This window comes from Anabrus simplex, chromosome 1, assembly GCF_040414725.1.
Source record: "Anabrus simplex isolate iqAnaSimp1 chromosome 1, ASM4041472v1, whole genome shotgun sequence".
Taxonomy (NCBI): Eukaryota; Metazoa; Arthropoda; class Insecta; order Orthoptera; family Tettigoniidae; genus Anabrus; species Anabrus simplex.
Genome location: NC_090265.1, coordinates 1358761723 through 1358781669, shown reverse-complemented (window position 1 = coordinate 1358781669; position 19947 = coordinate 1358761723). Strand labels below are relative to the sequence as shown.

Genomic DNA, 19947 nt, shown 5'->3' with positions numbered 1-19947 from the left:
AAACTGTCAGAAGATATTCCTACCAATTGTGCCCAAAGTCAATTATGCAGCTGAAAATTCTAAACTGAAGTTTGTGACAAGAGGAAGAAACGCAAGATATTCTTCAGTGTTCATAGTTTTATGAATAAGGAAGCTGAGGACAGAAAGAATAAAACACAGGAACAGTACAGAAGGGAGTTGTTGAAAGTACAACAACAAAAAATAGCAGATGCAACAAAGTGTTGTAGAGGAGAGTCAAGAGAATTTTAACCGAGTAAGTTGGCCATGCGGTTATACTGTAGTCACGCAACTGTGAGCTTGCATTCAGGAGGTAGTGAGGTTGAATCCCACTGTCGGCAACCCTGAAGATGGTTTTCTGTTGTTTCCCATTTTCACACGATGCAAATGCTGGGGCTGTACCTTCATTAAGGCCACAGACCTTCCCAATCCTAGCCTTAAGAAGAGAAGGGGCAAGGTTGGTTGCGGTCGTGAAAATTCAATATTCATTGACTTGACCCTCAACGGGCAACTTAAACGCACTCTACAGTGTGATGGTAGTAGTACCAGACCTGTAGCTTAGATCCTTTCCAACAGAACAAAGATGGCCTAGGCCACTATAGCTCAACTGGTAGAGCAACCGACACAAAATTGGGAGGTTGTGGGTTCGGATCCCACTGGTGTCTGGTTGGCCATTTTTGTTCTGTACTTAACATCTCTTCAACATGTACTAAATGTACGTAACACGACCTAATAGGTTGAAAGTCGGTTTCGAATTCCATCAATACCTAAATTACGACCTGTCTCAAGAGAGAGGATTGGTTTCCAATCTGGTTGTATCAGTTTGAGAAGTATTGTAAAAGAGTTACACTTCAACTGGAAGAAGATTAGAAATAACAAAAGGATTTTAACCGAGGTCGCGTATACTTCATTTTTACAAAAACTTTATTATCCACCTAATCAACACATAGTTAACTCACAAACAGAAATTTTTTTTTTTGCTAGGGGCTTTACGTCGCACCGACACAGATAGGTCTTATGGCGACGATGGGATAGGAAAGGCCTAGGATGCAAGCTCACAGCCGCGCGCCTCTACGTGCACGGCCAACTCGCCCGGTACAAACAAACCGTACTAGTTTCAACCGTACATAGCGGTCATTCTCAGCTATTAATCGTAAAATTAGCATTAGGGCATAGTGACGTAACAAATGGGGGGGGGGGGGTGTTAAACCTTCTGAGTTACAGCTACAAATACGAACACATAAAATACACTAGTGTACACATTTAAAAGTCCAAACATTAGATATCTGATAAATGGTCAAGTGGATTTGGAATAAAAACTAGTAGATCACAAAATTAATGAAACTTAAAATGGTTTCAAAACTGCACTTGTGTCGAACAAAAGATGACATTAAAAGCCATAGTCTATTAGTAGTCCCATCCATGGATCATAGTAAAATATGCATTACAAGAAAATATCACAGTACTGATGCAAAGAAAAATTGGTGATGTGCCAGTAATGGAAATCTCTAGAACATTGTAAGAAAGACGAACAACAGTACCACTAGGAAATAATTACGGGTAAGTAACTACATATCTTAATGTGTGCTATACTAATTACATAAAATTTATTTAATTGATAACATTTACAATTCATTCTGATAATTTTCTTCATAATTCACATGCCTGTACGTGAAAATTGTGTAATAGTGTTGTTATTACAATTCATTACCTCAACTGAACAGCTGACTTCCGCTTCAGACGAGCAGTGCCTCAATACACCAAGTACATTACAACCCTCACTCACTCTGACATACTCTCTCGCAATGGCACATTGACTCTGCCTTCGATGCTCACCCAGACCATCGCATACTCTATGATATCATCAACCATCTAGGGGAGATGACACATTTACTTTGTCGAGGCATAAAGGCAGATGTACTCCTGAGGCACCAACAGACATTTGATATTGCCAAGTGTGTCCAATATAAAGTGATGTGGCGGTATGGGGTGATAGTGAGGATGAAGTACAACAGAAGCTGAATGACTGGAATGCTATATTCAAGCAATTTTGTCTCAAGATAAGCAAGTCCAAATTGACAGTGTTGCCTGCTAGTCGACAGAACATCCGTTCTAACATCACTCTAGATGGATTCAAGTTGCAACAAGTACATCAGATCTGTTATCTCGGCAGTGTAGTAACAACAGATCTGGCCATCTGCAGAAATCACAATGTATATTGTGTTGTATCAGAGCCATGAATTAGTGATCCAGGCACACACATTCAAAATTTTATTAACCATGTTCTGTATTTAGCGTGCGCGGATCTGAGAGGGGAAACGTGTGAGCACTGAAAACCAAGGGAAGTTCCAAGGAGCGAGTGAGATAGAGATAACTGTGTGACACGAACAGAAGAGGGCAGATCTCGATCGCGTACCACATGATAATACCGTGGGGGCGAAAATCGCGGATAGCCAACATTCTGCACAGAAATTTTATGTGGAGAGCCAGCCTAACGGGACGAAAAGTTGGGGTGAGATTATATTTGCACCTCAAATTATACTATGATTAGGAGAACAAATGACACCACATGCATCTTTGGAATTATGTAGAGAGATTGTCCAAAAGGGGTATGCTAAATATCCCGTGGAATTTAAATTATGCAATAGTGACTATCACATAAAGAAAGCGTCCCCACGCGATACACGGAACATGTTGCCTGTTGCGGGGAATCCCGCAATTGCTTAAGAGGCAGGGATGATGCTATGGATATTGCAAGAAAGTTTACGAGCGGAGTAGTTTCCGCATACAATCAATATTCATGAAATACGTTTAGCTACCTCTCGAGCGCATTACTTCACTGATATTCGCAATATCAATGGAAAAGATTGATGTTCTCTCTGGGAGGAGTCTAGGGACAGCCATCTTGTGCCAGCCTTAATAAATAGACCATCCGAAGGCGCACCCCACTTCAGTCGGGAAATAGTCTCGGAGCTTGCTCCACGTCACTCGTCACCAGAATCAGTTCCTTTGTGCGGGGATGATTTGAGAGATATAAGCTCGTATTCGGAAACCAATACACAAATGTGTTTGAGAGCGATCAAATATGGAATAAGTTCTATAGCATTTAAAACTGATTATGATTATTGTTTAACAGATAACAGGGCATAACTTCTGTGCGTGACGGTAGCCCTGAGATCATTATAAAGGGTGATTGTAACATTAAGTTCATGAGTGGATAATATTCTGTGTTGGTGTAACAGTGTTTTCAGTGGAGAACGAGAGATCAACCATGTTCGAAGAAACAGCTACCCAGCTCTGGACCCTTGGTATACCAATGATGATGTTGCTGATATGGAGGTCTAAAGTCTCCCAGCATGGGTCCACCCGAGACTCAAATGGAAGGCATCATTCCGTGCATCATTCCGTTATTAGTATTTATGAATGCGTAGCTTGTAAATAAGTCAATAGTAGATTAGGATGTACTTTTCAAAAGAAAATTATATATAAGGGCTTAGCGTAGGAAGCTTGTTGAGTGAGTTATTGTTGATTTGCTAGAAATCATGGAGAAATCAGTGTAAATTATTCATTTTAACCATTGGGTTACAGTGATCGTGTAATTCATTTGGGAGCGGGTTAGATGTACAGTTTTTATTATTTTTAGAATAGACACTTAAAATTTACTTTGTGAGTGCATTAGGTTAAAGATTAAGGTGATAGAATATATAGTAGGCCTATAGTCACTGCATGTAAATAGAGTATAATTAATGCATGTATTTTTCTCTTGAAGTAGGAATGCACTCGATACATTTTCTTTTAAATATCAGATTAGTAGTAGATTTGTAGCATAAGCTCCTTGGATACAGATATGCTGGATGATGTATTATGAACAACGCTGGGATTCGAATCTACGACCTCCATTTAGATAGGGATTTCCGTAAGGAAGCATTTATATTAATTCCTCCATTCCCCGGCATTTTAAAGAAGTATATAATATTTCTTACATGACTGATCTTCAAGTTTAAAAGCGTTGTTTCTTTGTTATTCTTCGGCGTGCTCAGGTCACAAACCCCGGTCTGTATTTCTTGAGTCTGTGTCAGTATGAATTAAATAGTGGGAAGATCCCTTTAAACGATCTAGTTATTTAAAGTTGTGATTTGCTGTCTTACCAAAGGGTATTGCTACGGTCATTTATATGAAAAGTTTAAAAGCATGTGATTTGTTTTTAATATAATGAGAAGTTTAGAATATTGTGTGAGGTCACGCAGAGTTGAGATTTTAAAAGGGAACTTGTGAGCGAAAAGAAGACTGGTGGGCTTAGTTTCCCATCTGTTTCGGCTGTCACTCTGAAATGTATGGCTGAGGGGAGAACTGTATTACGGTAAAAGACAGACCTGTGACCAAAATCGTATTCTCTGTCACAAAGGAGTTGTAAATGCGTTAAGTTTGTTTCGTATACAAAGAAAGTGTTCGGCTGTAGGGCCAGGCAATTAATTAATGAATTTAGGTGATAAACCCTTTTCGCAAATAAAATAGATAGGGTTTTTCTTTCAGCAACCCGCTACGATACCAGAAGATTCACGATTCGAATCCTGGCACAACCAATATGAAATCGCCTGGGTTTCTTTGACCTGAACAGATATATACATACAACCAGTTATTGAATTTGTATTTTTAATTTTCTTTGTGTTTCTTGACTGCTTATGCAAGTGATTTGATTGTATGTTCTGAGTAAATTCTGACTTTACTCACGTGATGATGCTGAGTTCGTATATCTCTGTCCCAAGTAGTGGACCACTGTATTATGTATGTAGTTTCATTTTTTTTTTAGATTTTTTAAAATTAATGGTAAAGTGGGGACATTGACCACTCAACCAGTTTCAAGTGTTTTTCTTGTTTAGTTGTAACTTGGTTCCCAGTGTCGAGGGGAATGTCATGTAGGTTTCGCTGACGCATTCATAATTACAGTAATTTATTAGATATTATATTGGGGATGCATTTATCTGAGTAAAAATGTCTAACAATCATCTTGACTGGTAAATTATTATTTTTTTGTTAATGTATGTATTTTGGAGTTGTATGTACTCTGTAGTATGGTCCCAAAGACTCATGTAAGCATGTATATTATCTTAAAGTATTACTTTTATTTTGCCAAGGACATTAAATTTTAGTTTGTTCCTATTGGAAGAATTTCATTTTGCCGTAGAATAGTGCGTCCTGAATTTCCTCCACACCCTTAAGCCTGTAAGCTAGATATAAATTTCTAGATTCAGACAAACCACCCCAGGAGATCCAGTTATCAAGATCAAGGGTGCAGAGAAGTGTGCGTTTGAATCCTGCACAGGCCCTGGGCGTTGCCACATCTGTTGTCATGAATACTTGAACTTTGCTTTCACCATGGCTTTGTATCCCAGGCCAGAAAGGGTTCAATATAAATAGTCACATACAAATAAATATGTATTGATTAGGTGGAATCCTCATTTCTATTTATTGTAAATATACTTCACATGTCGATTTAATGTGATTTAATTTAAGAAGCACAATTAATTTTGAAAATGAATATAATAATTAATGTTGAAAATTTAATGCAAGAATTAATGCAATAATTATTGTAAAAATTTCATTAATGGCAGAATGCATTTCAAGCTAATTGGAGGGCAGGATTTAACTTCAGTAATTATTTTCACCGTTCATTCAGCTGAATTTAATCTTTGAACATTCGCTTTTCCAGATCTGTGTGCGAGTATTTGATTTCTACACACGAGCATTCCTAAAATTGTTAAAATTAATGCAAAAACTTCAGGAAGGAAATTTAATGCTGTTTAAACAATTTTGTTGCATGGATAGACTGTATTTTACATACACAACTCCTTTTATTTGCGTTATTTCTATGTCACCTCGAGATCAAGAATTAATTCAATGTTAACGTAATAATCATTTCCGTTACCATAGCTCATTAGGATGGCATCTTTATTTTGAATAAATTATGTTGGTATTTTGAAATTTGATATGCGCTTTTATTCACCAAATCATTTTTATTTTCCCCTGAGATTCATGTTAATTTAAGGTCAATTCTTTCCAAGCACCCGTGCAGTGTCTTGTTGCTCGCCGCTGACCTCTGCCATGGGGACAATATATAGCATGACCCAATCAGTATCAGTATGTTATACATACATACATACATATCCCACGTCATTCCATCTATACAATGGGTTGGCGAATGAAGCCCCTCCACCAACTTTTGTCTTTGTACTTTTCTCTTTCTTCACTGTTGTCCCAGTCCCCTCCTCGCTGCTGAATGTCGTTTTTCACCATGTCTGTATATCGCATTCTTGGCCGCCTTCTTGGTCTTGAATATTTTAACTGCAGATCATACATTTTTCTGGGTATGCGATCAGGATCCAACCTTTGCATGTGACCATACCATGTGAGTCTACGCAGAGTTATGTTATCCTGCATTCTGCCAACCTAAGCCATGTCCCTGATGTCCTAATTATGAATTTTATCTCGTCTTGTTTTGCCAGACATTGCTCGGACAAATCTCATTTCAGCTTTCTGAATCCTTGCGTCATCCTTTTTCCTTATGGTCCAGGTCTCACTCCCATATGTCAAAATTGGCATGTAATAAATCAGATAAATTACTTGCTTGCATTTCAATGGTACTTTTGGGTTCTATATTAGGTCTCAGATAACTGTATAGAATGTTCCTCCAGCTTGAATCCTGCTGGTAAGTTCATCTTCAATGGAGCCTGTTGCTGATATGCTTCCTAGATATTTGAATTTGTTGGATATCTTCAGCTGTTTACCCTCGATTTCAATGTAACCTTCAGGTTGACCATTTCTCTGCATAACCAACACTTCACTTTTTTCCTGACTGAATCTTAGGCCGTACCCTTTAGCTGCTACTGTCCATGCACTGAGCTGATCCTGAAGTGCCTCCTTGGAATCTCCCCATATACAGATGTCATCAGCAAATAGCATGACTTTCATTTTGTTGCCATACTTGTTGTTATTGTCATTATAATGTTCAATCAATTAGCACAGAAATTTACAATAAAATTTATTGATTTTTCACTCAAGAGTTTATCAGTTAAATCTCAACATAACTATAAATGACAGAGCAATTAAATAATCTGGTACATGAACATGAACACTACAAACAGATATACAATGATGATGATGATGATGATGATGATGTGGTCTCAGTCACAATGTGCAGATACTCTGATTTGACACCATATAGGCTGCCTTGATGTCAATTTTGAAATTATGTTTTACTACAGCAGATGCCAGAGAAATAAATAACTTTTCGCATAAATACCCAGTGTCTCATCAGAGATCCTTTGCTTGCTGACTATGTATCACACAGAGCGCCGAATGAACTTTTTTTCCAGCCTTGAAAAATCCAACAATCTCTGCCGGGTTTAAACCCACAATTTTAGGATCCTGAGGCTGACACTCCACCACTGATCCATAGAGGGAGTTGGTCCCCATGAATACTTAATACTTCAGCAAAATCTATGTTATCTTATGAACATGAAGAATGATACATACTCAGGCATCAAAGGATGACATGTAATAAAAAAAACCAGACCAGACATTGTTGGGTTTTAAAGATTAGTCAAAATTGAAAACAAAGAGAACTGTATTAACAAACTGGTGATACTGTTAAACATGTCCTAACATGCCTCTTAAAGTTTCTTACCAAAGATTTTTATAACAGCATTCCATTTTCTTCTTTTAGATACAATAAGGAAAAGAGATTGACAGTAAATTGCCTGTCGTACTCAATTTTCAACAAGACAAGTTGAGGAAACATTTTCTAATAAGATACATTAAATTTTTGAGAGTTAAACTTACTCAACACAGAGATGCAGAGGCTCAAGAGACTCTGCTCCTGTAGTAGGCTCAATGAATCCAGAGCCCTTGCCTCTAAGAGTTACCATTGCTCCAGTTTCATTACGAATGTAGTGCAAGTTTGCTCCACCTTGTCCAATAAGTTTATTGCGCAGATCAAAAGATGGTGGAGCATGATCCAAACCAATCAGGACTTTATCCTAAAAATAAATCATTCTTATAATACATCTAATATACAGACATTTTTAAAAACTTCACAAGTCATCAATATCTTAATTTCTCATTTCATTTCAACCCATGATTGGAAAATTTATATTTTTATAAAACTTAAGCTAACTGAAAATGTCCTCACATTCCAAGGTATCTACATAATGCTTCTGAAAATAAGGATGACAAAAAAAATATCAAAATTGAAAAACTTCCTTTTTAATAAGCACAATTTAAAAAAGATCCTTACCATGGATGGCATAGCAGTATGGATACTCATAAGTGGAGGTGGCATGCTTTGTTGTGGAGGACCCATCTTAAACTTGCTAGGGCGGCCTAGAGGAGGCAACTGTTCCATATGTTGTTGCTGGGCCTGGAGGATTAACTCTTCAATCTTCTGAAGAGCCACTGAAAGACCATAATAAATTACACATATATTAGCATACCAGCAGGAAGGTGCAGATTTAGTGGGAGAGCACCCCCTGTCACATCACAATTCCTTCTCATATGCAAACATTTACTGTATACTGCTATAATACATTATTATACTGCACTATGTGATGTTTAATTGCATGTTATAACGTATTTTCAATCATATATTACACAGTCAGATCACATTATAAAGACCCCCACCCAGCTAGTATCCCAATTATAGGGTATATCCCAATTAACCACCCTTTGCAGCACGGACATCAGCTAGATGTGCTGGTAGTGGTTCAGTCAAGTGCTGATATATCTCCTTGAGTATCTGGAGCCATGCTGTCTGCAGGGCATCCCACACCTGTTGAGGGTGCGTGGTGGAGGAGACAGAGAGTGAACATGATGGCATGAGATCAGAGTTCTCTGGGGGGCCGGGAAAGAACTATGAAATCTTGATCATGCTCTTCCCGCCATGTGCGGTCACTTCTAGCCATGTGGCAAGGTGCATTATCATGCTGGAAGACCCCATCCTCCCGATATCAAGATACGTCAAGACAATCATCATGTACAGGTGGATGTGATCACCGAGGATGGACTCATAACCAAATTGATCCAAGAGTGCCTTCCACATGGATGATGGGACCTAGAGAATACCATGAGAAAATTCCCTAGAGCATAACACTGCACCCACCGCATGTGTTTGTCCAGCAATGGTTGCAGGATGCTGATTCGACATTCCTCACCAGACATACTAATGTCTATCCATTCTAGGCAATTGAAAACATGACTTGTCAAAGAAGGCTACCCGTCGCCAATCATCAGTGGTCCAGTCCACATACTGTCGAGTAAACTGCAAATATTTTTGTCAATGTAACTGTGTTAGCATGGGTGCAGTGACTCTCGGTATACTCCAGAGCCACATTCACAGAAAGGTTTGCTGAATTGTTGTGGTAAAAACATGTCTGAATACTCCCCCTGGTTCATTTGGATGGTGAGCTGTTTCACTGCAGCCTGCTGGTTGGTCGTCACAGACTGTCGTAGTCGACATTCACCTTGGATATCGATGAAGCATGAAACTCTGCAGTTTCCATGATTTTTTTTTTACGTCGCTTCGACACAGATAGGTCTTATGGCGACGATGGGACAGGGAGGGCCTAGGATTGGGAAGGAAGCGGCCATGGCCTTGATTAAGGTACAGCCTAGTGTGAAAATGAGAAACCATGGAAAACCATCTTCAGGGCTGCCGACAGTGGGGCTCAAACCCACTATCTCCCGAATACTGGATACAGGCCGCACTTAAGTGACTGCAGCTATCGAGCTCGGTTCCATGAATGGTGATATTGATCCACTTATGGTACACTTTTACCACAGAGGCATGTGAACAGTTCACAAACATCGCAATTTCCGAACTGCTGCCTTCCTTGACCTTAAAGCCGATGATCATCCCTTTTTTGCAACTTTGTTGAACTGCTTCCCTTATCCACGATAGCAGAAAGTTCGATGTGTACAGCCAGCATGTCGATCACATTATATACCCGCTTCACCAGGCCACTTCATAGGGTATATGTTATGGGCTACGCGCTGCAGATTGCACTTCTAGCCGTTGGTCATAGGAATGTGACTGAGCCGTATATAATACAATACGTTATATTATGTATTCATTTTTTCCACGCAGGTGATTTTACTAAGCAGAAATTACATCCCGATTAGGAGGAAAAATTTTGCAGATCTCTGTCATCAACAATGGAAAGGCGGCAAACATGAAATCAAATTGCCGACATGTATTACACTGTGATCAGTTTTGCAAATTTGAAACTATCATTTGATGATTCAAAATAACATTTAGAAACAAGGAATAATAATAATAATAATAATAATAATAATAATAATAATAATAATAATAATAATAATAATCTAGAGATATCTTCAGACACAAAGTAAACAACTGGAAAGCTATATTAGAGCAACCACAACAAAAACAGTACACACCAAAGTGGTCGGAAGAATGTAAAGCCTTCTTGGAAAGAATGAACGCCTATTGGAACAACAAGAAGAAACAACAGAAGAATTGACTGAGTTATTTGCTTAACATCTTCCAATATTGGGAGAATTTGCTACCAATAATAATAACTGAAAGGATGAAAAGGTACTGGGAAGACAGGAGAACATGACTCACTAACCACTGACTGATCTGTTGTACCCAAACGTGGATGAAAAGGACAAGAAGAAGAAGAAGAAGAAGAAGAAGAAGAAGAAGAAGAAGAAGAAGGAGGAGAATAATAATAATAATAATAATAATAATAATAATAATAATAATACATACATACATACATACATACATACATACATACATACATACATACATACATACATACATACTTCATTTAGACTGTTATGACTTTTAGCATTCAGTCTACAAGCCTCTGTGAATTTACTTATCACCACCACAATCCTCTATTTGTAACTAGTACTGTGGCCTTGTTTAGTTCTATACCTCTTATCTTTAAATTGAAAGAAACTGAGTCTAACCATTGTCCTCTTTGTCTCCCTCTGCTTCTCTTACCCTCCATAACAAAGTCCATTATTTTCCTAGGTAACCTATCCTCCTCCATTCGCCCCACATGACCCCACCACTGAAGCCACTTTATGTGTACAGCTTCATCCATCGTGTTAATTCCTACCTTAGCCTTTATTTCCAGGGTCTGAGTATCCTCCTCCCATTATCCCCCCTGTTTGTACTAGCAATCATTCTCGCTTCTTTCATGCCTGTTACTTCTTTCTAGCTTATGAATAAGATATCCTGAGTTCACCCAGCTTTCACTCCCATAAAGCAAAGTTGGTCTGAAAGCAGACCAATGTAAAGATACAGTAGTTTGGTCCGGGAGCTGACTTCCTTCTTACAGAATACTGTTGATCGCAACTGCAAGCTCACTGCATTAGCTTTACTGCACCTTGATTCAATATCACTATACTACCATCCTGGGAGAATACACCTCCTAAATATTTGAAATTATCTACCTGTTCCAGATTTGTATTCTCAATCTGACATTCAATTCTCTTGGATTTCTTACCTGCTGACATCAATTTAGTCTTAGAAATGCTAATCTCCATACCATACTCATTGCACCTATTTTAAAGTTCCAAGATATTAGACTGCAGGCTTTCGGCACAATCTGCCATTAAGACCGAAACGTCAACAAAGGCCAGACTGCTCACTACATTTTCACCTAAATGAATCCCTCCCTGCCACTTAATACCTTTAACAGATGATCCATGTAAACTACAAACAACAAAGGTGAAAGATTACAGCCTTGTCTAACTCCTGAACCAAGAACTCATTCTACCATCAATTCTCACTGAAGCCCAATTGTCAACATAAATGCCTTTGATTGATTTTAATAATCTACCTTTAATTCCATAGTCCCCCAGTATGGCAAACAATTACCTGCGGCATACTGAAAATATGATCCTGTGGTCTGAAACCACATCCACCTTCCTCTCAACCACTGATTGCACTCTCCCTTTGCCTGGTATACTGATTAATGAGATACCTTGATAGTTGTTGCAATCCTTCCTGTTCCCTTGCTTATAGATAGGTGCAATTACTATTTTTGTTACCTTACTAACATGCCATGCTAATCATATTACTCTATTAAGCCATTTTCTCCCTGCCTTCCCACTATACTTCACAATTTTAGGTCTAATTTCATCTCTTCCTGCTGCTTTATGACAATGTAGCTCATTTACCATCCTTTCCACTTAATCTAGTGTAATCACCAACATCATTGTCCTCCTTCCCATGAGCTCGGTTGTTTGCCACATCAAAAGGAAGATACCCTTTTACGTTGAGAGGATTTTCAAAATATTCCTTCCACTTCTACAGTGATTCCCTGGGATTTATTATGAGTTTGACTGATTTGCTCAAAACACCATTCATTTCCTTTTCCCACCCTTCCTAAGATTACCTGATTCAAGAGCTGGAAAAAATCCAAAGAAAAGCAGCTCGATTTGTTCTGGGTGATTTCCAACAAAAAAGTAGCGTTACAAAAATGTTGCAAAGTTTGGGTTGGGAAGAATTGAGAGAAAGAAGAAGAGCTGCTCCACTAAGTGGTATGTTCCGAGCTGTCAGCGGAGAGATGGCGTGGAATGACATTAGTAGACGAATAAGTCTGAGTGGTGTTTATAAAAGTAGGAAAGATCACAATATGAAGATAAAGTTGGAATTCAAGAGGACAAACTGGGGCTAATATTCATTTACAGGAAGGGGAGTTAGGGATTGGAATAACTTACCAAGGGAGACGTTCAATAAATTTCCAATTTCTTTGAAATCATTTAGGAAAAGGCTAGGAAAGCAACAGATAGGGAATCTGCCCCCTGGGCGACTGCTCTAAATGCAGATCAGTATTCATTCATTCATTCATTCATTATTTTTTTTTTCTCCGGTCCAGAAAAGTTTCCTTGCTGCTTGACCTAGCCCTTCCAAGTTATTACCAAAAACTTCCCTCAACATCTTCTTGGATTCAAAAACTATTTGTTTTGCTCTGTTACATAGATTTTTCAGCGATACTGGAATAGGAAAGAGCGACGAGTGGGAACAAAGCAGTGGAAGTGACAATAATGGGTGAGTTCAATGCAATGGAAGAAAGTGACAGAAGAGGATTGGAAGAAATAACCAAGCCTTTTACAAATGGAAGGAGAAATGAGCAGGGATGGGAGTTGGCACTTTTGTGAGAGAAATGGACCACCTATTGGCAACATACAGTTCAGGAAGAATGATAGGAAGATTACAGCGATACCTTAATGCACAATTGTGCCAAGTCCAATTTTTTGTGATTTTGACATACTGGTACTGTAGGAAACCTTGTGGGAAGCTGCTTCAAGTGCACTCAAATTCCTTGTGCAAATCTGTGGCAAAAACTATATAAATTCACAAAATTAAAAAATGCCATCTCCTCGCGTGCTTTGTTTGTAATCATCATCATCATTTCCCTTTATCCAGCTGTAGCCGGGTAGGGGCAAATATGGTTCCTCTCCACTTTCTTCGGTCTTTCCACCACTCCTCTTCCAACACTGTATCCCAGTCCAGGTTTCTTTCTATAATGCTGCGTTGGATGGTATCCTTCCATCTCAATCGTGGTCGTCCACGGCCTCTCCTTCCTTGAATTTGCATTTCCATCACCTTTTTTGGCATTCTTTCGTCGCTCATTCGCTTTATGTGCCCAAACCATCTTAGTCGGCTCTTCTCTATTCTATCATTCATTTTTTCCACTCCAATTTCTTCCCGGATTTTCTCATTCCTTATTTTGTCTCTTGTACTCTTCTGTATCATACTCCTCAAGAATTTCATTTCGGCTGCCTGTATTCGACTCTCATCCTTCTTTGTCATTGTCCAAGTTTCTGCTCCGTAATTTGTTATGGGTACGTAATACATCTTGTACATAGTATCCTTTGCTTCCATTGGCACATCTTTGTCCCATAACATATTTCTTACACTATGATAGAAACAACTTCCAGCTTGAATCCTTTTACTAATCTCAGCATCCAGTCGAGCATTCTCCATTAATTCACTCCCCAGGTATTTAAACGTTTCCACTACTTGAAGGGACTTGTCTGCAAGTCTAATCTGACCTTTCCCTTCTTTCTCCCCTCTAGTCATAACAAGAGTTTTACTCTTTTCTACACTTATTTTCAATCCACATTCTTCAATCTTCCCATTCACCACATTCAACTGTTCTTGAACCTTCCTGTCGTCTTCTCCCCAAATCACAATATCATCTGCAAATAACATCATGTTCATTTCTCTTCCTCCATATGCTGCTTTTGCTGTTCTCATGATGTCATCCATTACTATTGTAAACAGGATTGGTGATAGAACACTTCCCTGTCTCAGCCCACTAGTTATTTTGAACCAACTTGTCCTGCCAACTTGTGTTTGCACGCAACTACAACATTCCTTATACAATGCCATGATCATTTTTATTAATCCCTGTCCAATTCCTTTTTGCACCAGACTGTCCCAAACTTTCGTCCTAGGGACACTGTCATATGCCTTTTCAATATCAATGAATGTCATCACCATATCATTCCCGTACTCCCAATGCTTTTCCATTAGTTGTCTCATAATGAAAATGGGCTCTATTGTTGACCTTCCACTTCTGAAACCAAACTGATTTTCCTGTATCTGCTTCTCAACCCTCAACCTTATTCTACTTTCCAGTATCCTTTCCATTATCTTAGCAACATGGGATATTAGAGTAATTCCCCTGTAGTTCTTCAAAACTTTCTTATCACCTTTCTTGAAAATTGGGATGATTATTCCTTTTTGCCAATCCTCAGGGACCTCCTTATTCTCCCAGACATTCCTGAGAACCCAATATGTCCACTGCAGGCCTACAGCTCCAGCTGCCTTTATCATCTCCACTGAAATTTCATCTATTCCAGCAGTTTTTCCATTTTTATCTTTCTTACTGCCATTTCAATTTCATTCATTGTAATTTCTTTATCCATTTCTTCGTCAACTAATTGCCTTTCCTGGTCGTCCATTGAATGACTGTCATCCGTTCTTATGTTCAGCAGCTTCTGAAAATACTCTCTCCATCTATTTCTTATTTCTTCTGGCTTTGTTAAAATTATGCCACCTTCATCCTTCACAAATCTGGTGTTTACTTGATCTCTCTTTTTGTTTCTTAAGATACCATACAGTAATTTCTTGCTGCCCTGCGTATCATCTCTCAATGTCTGTGTGAATAAGGCCCAGCTTTTCTTCTTTTCTTCCTCCACTACTTTCTTGGCCAAATTCTTTGCCTCCACATATTTTCTTCTACTTTCTTCAGTCTTAGATGTTTTCCATGCTTTCCATGCCATTTTCTTTTCCTTCACTTTAATCTTTACCCTATCATTCCACCAATGTGTTTCTTTGTCTTTCACATTTCCTGATGTTCTACCACACACCTTTTCTGCACATCCAACCAGTGCTTCCTTAAATCTTTTCCATTCCTCTTCAACATTCCAGACCTCTGTCCTGGGTACCAAGGTATTATTTCCCTTTGAAATTCTTCTTGTATGCTTTTCTCCTTCAACTTCCATACTTTAATTCTTTTCTCTCTTCTTAATTGGGGTTTTTCAATCTTTCCAACTTTCAATTTTCCTATCACAACTCTATGATCTCCACCAAAGGCTTCTTCAGGCATGGCTGTTACATCTACAAGGTTCTTCCGGTGTTCTTTCTCTATGATTATATAATCAATCATGGTCTTTGTCCATCTGTCTCCCCAGCCATACCTTGTAATCCTCTGACTGTTCTTCTTCCTAAACCAGATGTTTCCAACAATCATTTGATTCCTCATGCAAAAATCCACCAACAACTCACCTTCTGGATTTACATTTCCATATCCAAAGGGCCCTACAACATCTTCCTTTCCTTGTCTTTCCATTCCCACTTGTTTGTAAGAGCACAGAAATTCCAAGTCCAAGCGACTTCAATTCTTTGAGATTTCAAGTGCGCATATGATTGTGTTGTTTTGTTCTTCTTGTTGTTTAAGTCACTGTTAGACTGTGCGTATAGATCTATTTTCAAACAATTTGAACCACCGTTAGCAATTTTTATTCCCAAAAAGGACCAATCCTCTACGTGTAAAGAGGCAGAACGCACTAAAACCACTACAACCAATCAGGACTATACAGACCACATCACTCGTAAACTTGAAATTTGGGAAATGAAAGATGAAGACACTAAAAGTCCAGTTGATAACCCAAAATTAGTATGTGGAAATTTTGATCTTCAGGCCATACTTCAAATCCCTTTTGCAGGTGATTGCCAAATTTATTATAAAAGGAAGCTCACTCTTTATAATTTCACAGTTTATGACTCATTGCAAAATGGAACTTGCTTTTTGTGGGACGAGACCAACGGAAAAAAAGGCAGTGCTGAAATCAGGAGCTGTCTACTTACACTGACTGACAGAGCAAATGCAACACCAAGAAGGAGTGGTCAGAACTTTATGCCAATTGCAGGGTAGACTGACGTCACTGAGGTATGCTCATGATGTGAAATGCGCCGCTGTGCTGCGCACGTAGCGAACGATAAATGGGACACGGCGTTGGCGAATGGCCCACTTCGTACCGTGATTTCTCAGCCGACAGTCATTGTAGAACGTGTTGTCGTGTGCCACAGGACACGTGTATAGCTAAGAATGCCAGGCCGCCGTCAACGGAGGCATTTCCAGCAGACAGACGACTTTACGAGGGGTATGGTGATTGGGCTGAGAAGGGCAGGTTGGTTGCTTCGTCAAATCGTAGCCGATACCCATAGGGATGTGTCCACGGTGCAGCGCCTGTGGCGAAGATGGTTGGCGCAGGGACATGTGGCACGTGCGAGGGGTCCAGGCGCAGCCCGAGTGACGTCAGCATGCGAGGATCGGCGCATCCGCCGCCAAGCGGTGGCAGCCCCGCACGCCACGTCAACCGCCATTCTTCAACATGTGCAAGACACCCTGGCTGTTCCAATATCGACCAGAACAATTTCCTGTCGATTGGTTGAAGGAGGCCTGCACTCCCGGCGTCCGCTCAGAAGACTACCATTGACTCCACAGCATAGACGTGCACGCCTGGCATGGTGCCGGGCTAGAGCGACTTGGATGAGGGAATGGCGGAACGTCGTGTTCTCCGATGAGTCACGCTTCTGTTCTGTCAGTGATAGTCACCGCAGACGAGTGTGGCGTCAGCGTGGAGAAAGGTCAAATCCGGCAGTAACTGTGGAGCGCCCTACCGCTAGACAATGCGGCATCATGGTTTGGGGCGCTATTGCGTATGATTCCACGTCACCTCTAGTGCGTATTCAAGGCACGTTAAATGCCCACCGCTACGTGCAGCATGTGCTGCGGCCGGTGGCACTCCCGTACCTTCAGGGGCTGCCCAATGCTCTGTTTCAGCAGGATAATGCCCGCCCACACACTGCTCGCATCTCCCAACAGGCTCTACGAGGTGTACAGATGCTTCCGTGGCCAGCGTACTCTCCGGATCTCTCACCAATCGAACACGTGTGGGATCTCATTGGACGCCGTTTGCAAACTCTGCCCCAGCCTCGTACGGACGACCAACTGTGGCAAATGGTTGACAGAGAATGGAGAACCATCCCTCAGGACACCATCCGCACTCTTATTGACTCTGTACCTTGACGTGTTTCTGCGTGCATCGCCGCTCGCGGTGGTCCTACATCCTACTGAGTCGATGCCGTGCGCATTGTGTAACCTGCATATCGGTTTGAAATAAACATCAATTATTCTTCCGTGCCGACTCTGTTTTTTCCCCAACTTTCATCCCTTTCGAACCACTCCTCCTTGGTGTTGCATTTGCTCTGTCAGTCAGTGTACTTACATAGCATATCTAATTCCAGAAGTTGAGCATCTAATCCTGTGTGCAGGCACAAGTGGTGGGCAGAACAGGAACCAAAACATGGTATCTGCTCTACTATACGCCATGAATACAAGGTTACACCCCAATCTGAAAATGCTGGATGTAAAATTTAGTGAAAGTGGCCACAGTTACCTAGAGGCTGATTCCATTCATGCCACAATGGAAAGCGTGAGAAAATATAAAAGCATTTATACTCCTTATGAGTACAAAATTGTCATGGAAATGGCCAGAAAGAAACCACACCCTTACATTGTACACCAACGGGACTACAGCAGCATTTAAGATTTAGATTCATTGACAAAATGCGTAATACATAACAGAAAAAAAGATTCCAAGCACGAAAATATCAATTGGTTACACATAAATTGGTTTCGCTTTACACAAGGTAGCAGCTTGGTTAAATTTAAGTATTCTGTGAAGCACGAATTCCATGAGATGCAGGTTAATCCTAAGAGCATTAAATGGGATGGAATCACTCTTCAACCAAAATACAGACAGCTGCTACATATATCACTTCAAAAAAGGAGAGATTTGTTGACTATGTTAAAAACTGAATTCATCCCAGCTGAATATAAGGATTTTTACAACAGTTTATCTTCGGCAAAGGGAGTTCATGACGAAGCTATTTATGCAGCCGTAAGAATGGATGAGGTAAATGAAGAGGACTGAGGATAGGAAATAACCTTTGGATTGAAAATCAGTGCAAAATTCAATTTCTCTTGCTGCGATGCATGAAAATAGCACCTGTATTCACCTTATGCAAAAAATGGTTCCATAACACAGTTGTTTCTAATGTAGGAGAAGTTTGATTTTGATTTGATTTTACTGAAACATTTCAATTTAGTAATAATCCTACGTTACATAATGTATGTATTCTTAAATTTAGATGAATAAATGTATCTTCTACTGAATTTATGACCTGGTTTATAATTTTAAAAGAAAAGACAGTAATTTATCCTATGTCCAATAAAACTGCATAAACAAGTGTTCAATTGTGCCATGTCCTGACATCATCAAAAATAATCACATTTAGAAAGAATGTATTCAAACCCTCCGATGAGGGTGGGCGGCATCTGCATTTGTGTAGGTAACTGCGTGTTATTGTGGTGGAGGATAGTGTTATGTGTGGTGTGTGAGTTGCAGGGATGTTGGAGACAGCACAAATACCCAGCCCCCGAGCCACTGGAATTAACCAATGAAGGTTAAAGTCCCCAACCTGGCCGGGAATCAAATTTCTAACATAAACTGATTAGAAAAACACTTCTGAGAGATTATTATACCTAAAAAGTTAGTACCACCAAAGAATAATACATCATTTGATATCGAAACACGAGTTTGAAACTTTGTTTTGGCATTTCCCACAATTTAAGAAATCTGGACTTGGCACTTCTGTGCTTTAAGGTATCGAAAGATATGCACGGGGGTAAAAGGAAGACAAAAACAGTAACTGACTACTTTTTGGTGGAAAAAATAAACCAGGGACAGCTGTTGAATTTAATATACCTGTCAGAAGTAGCTTTTGTTGATAAATAATAATAACGTCATGTGGCTATTTCTAGCCAGGTGCAGCCCTTGTAAGGCCTCCGATGAGGGTGGGCGGCATCTGCATTTGTGTAGGTAACTGCGTGTTATTGTGGTGGAGGATAGTGTTATGTGTGGTGTGTGAGTTGCAGGGATGTTGGAGACAGCACAAATACCCAGCCCCCGAGCCACTGGAATTAACCAATGAAGGTTAAAGTCCCCAACCTGGCCGGGAATCAAACCCAGGACCCTCTGAACCGAAGGCCAGTACGCTGACCATTCAGCCAACGAGTCGGATGCTTCTGTTGATGATCACACAGCACAAAGTAATGGTAGCAAAAATAAAAGTGGTGAAAATAGTAAGAATGAAAGAAATAAGAGAAAAGTAAATATAAGAATGGAAATTAAGAGATGAGGAAGTAAAGGATAAATGCCAGGATAATTTGAAACAACACTTACCCAGAACAGATGTGGAGAGTGTGGAAGTAGAATGGGTCACGTTCAAGAATGTATTCGTAAGGTGAGCAGAGAACATATTAGATACAATATTAA

General features: G+C 39.8%; 1 protein-coding gene across 8 annotated transcripts in view; it reads right to left on the bottom strand.

Annotated features, from left to right (window-relative positions):
* LOC136858342 (transcription factor SPT20 homolog) overlaps positions 1 to 19947 on the bottom strand; it is a 615333-nt gene that overhangs the window by 412119 nt on the left and 183267 nt on the right. For all 8 annotated transcript variants that reach the window (XR_010858631.2, XM_067137808.2, XM_067137810.2 and 5 more), the window contains 2 exons: positions 8291 to 8448; positions 7837 to 8033 (listed from right to left, as the gene is read on the bottom strand). Coding sequence is in view for 7 of the 8 variants with exons in the window: in XM_067137808.2 (XP_066993909.2) it covers positions 7837 to 8033; positions 8291 to 8448 (355 nt within the window). In the remaining variant the exon portion in view is untranslated. The remainder of the gene's footprint in view (positions 1 to 7836; positions 8034 to 8290; positions 8449 to 19947) is intronic.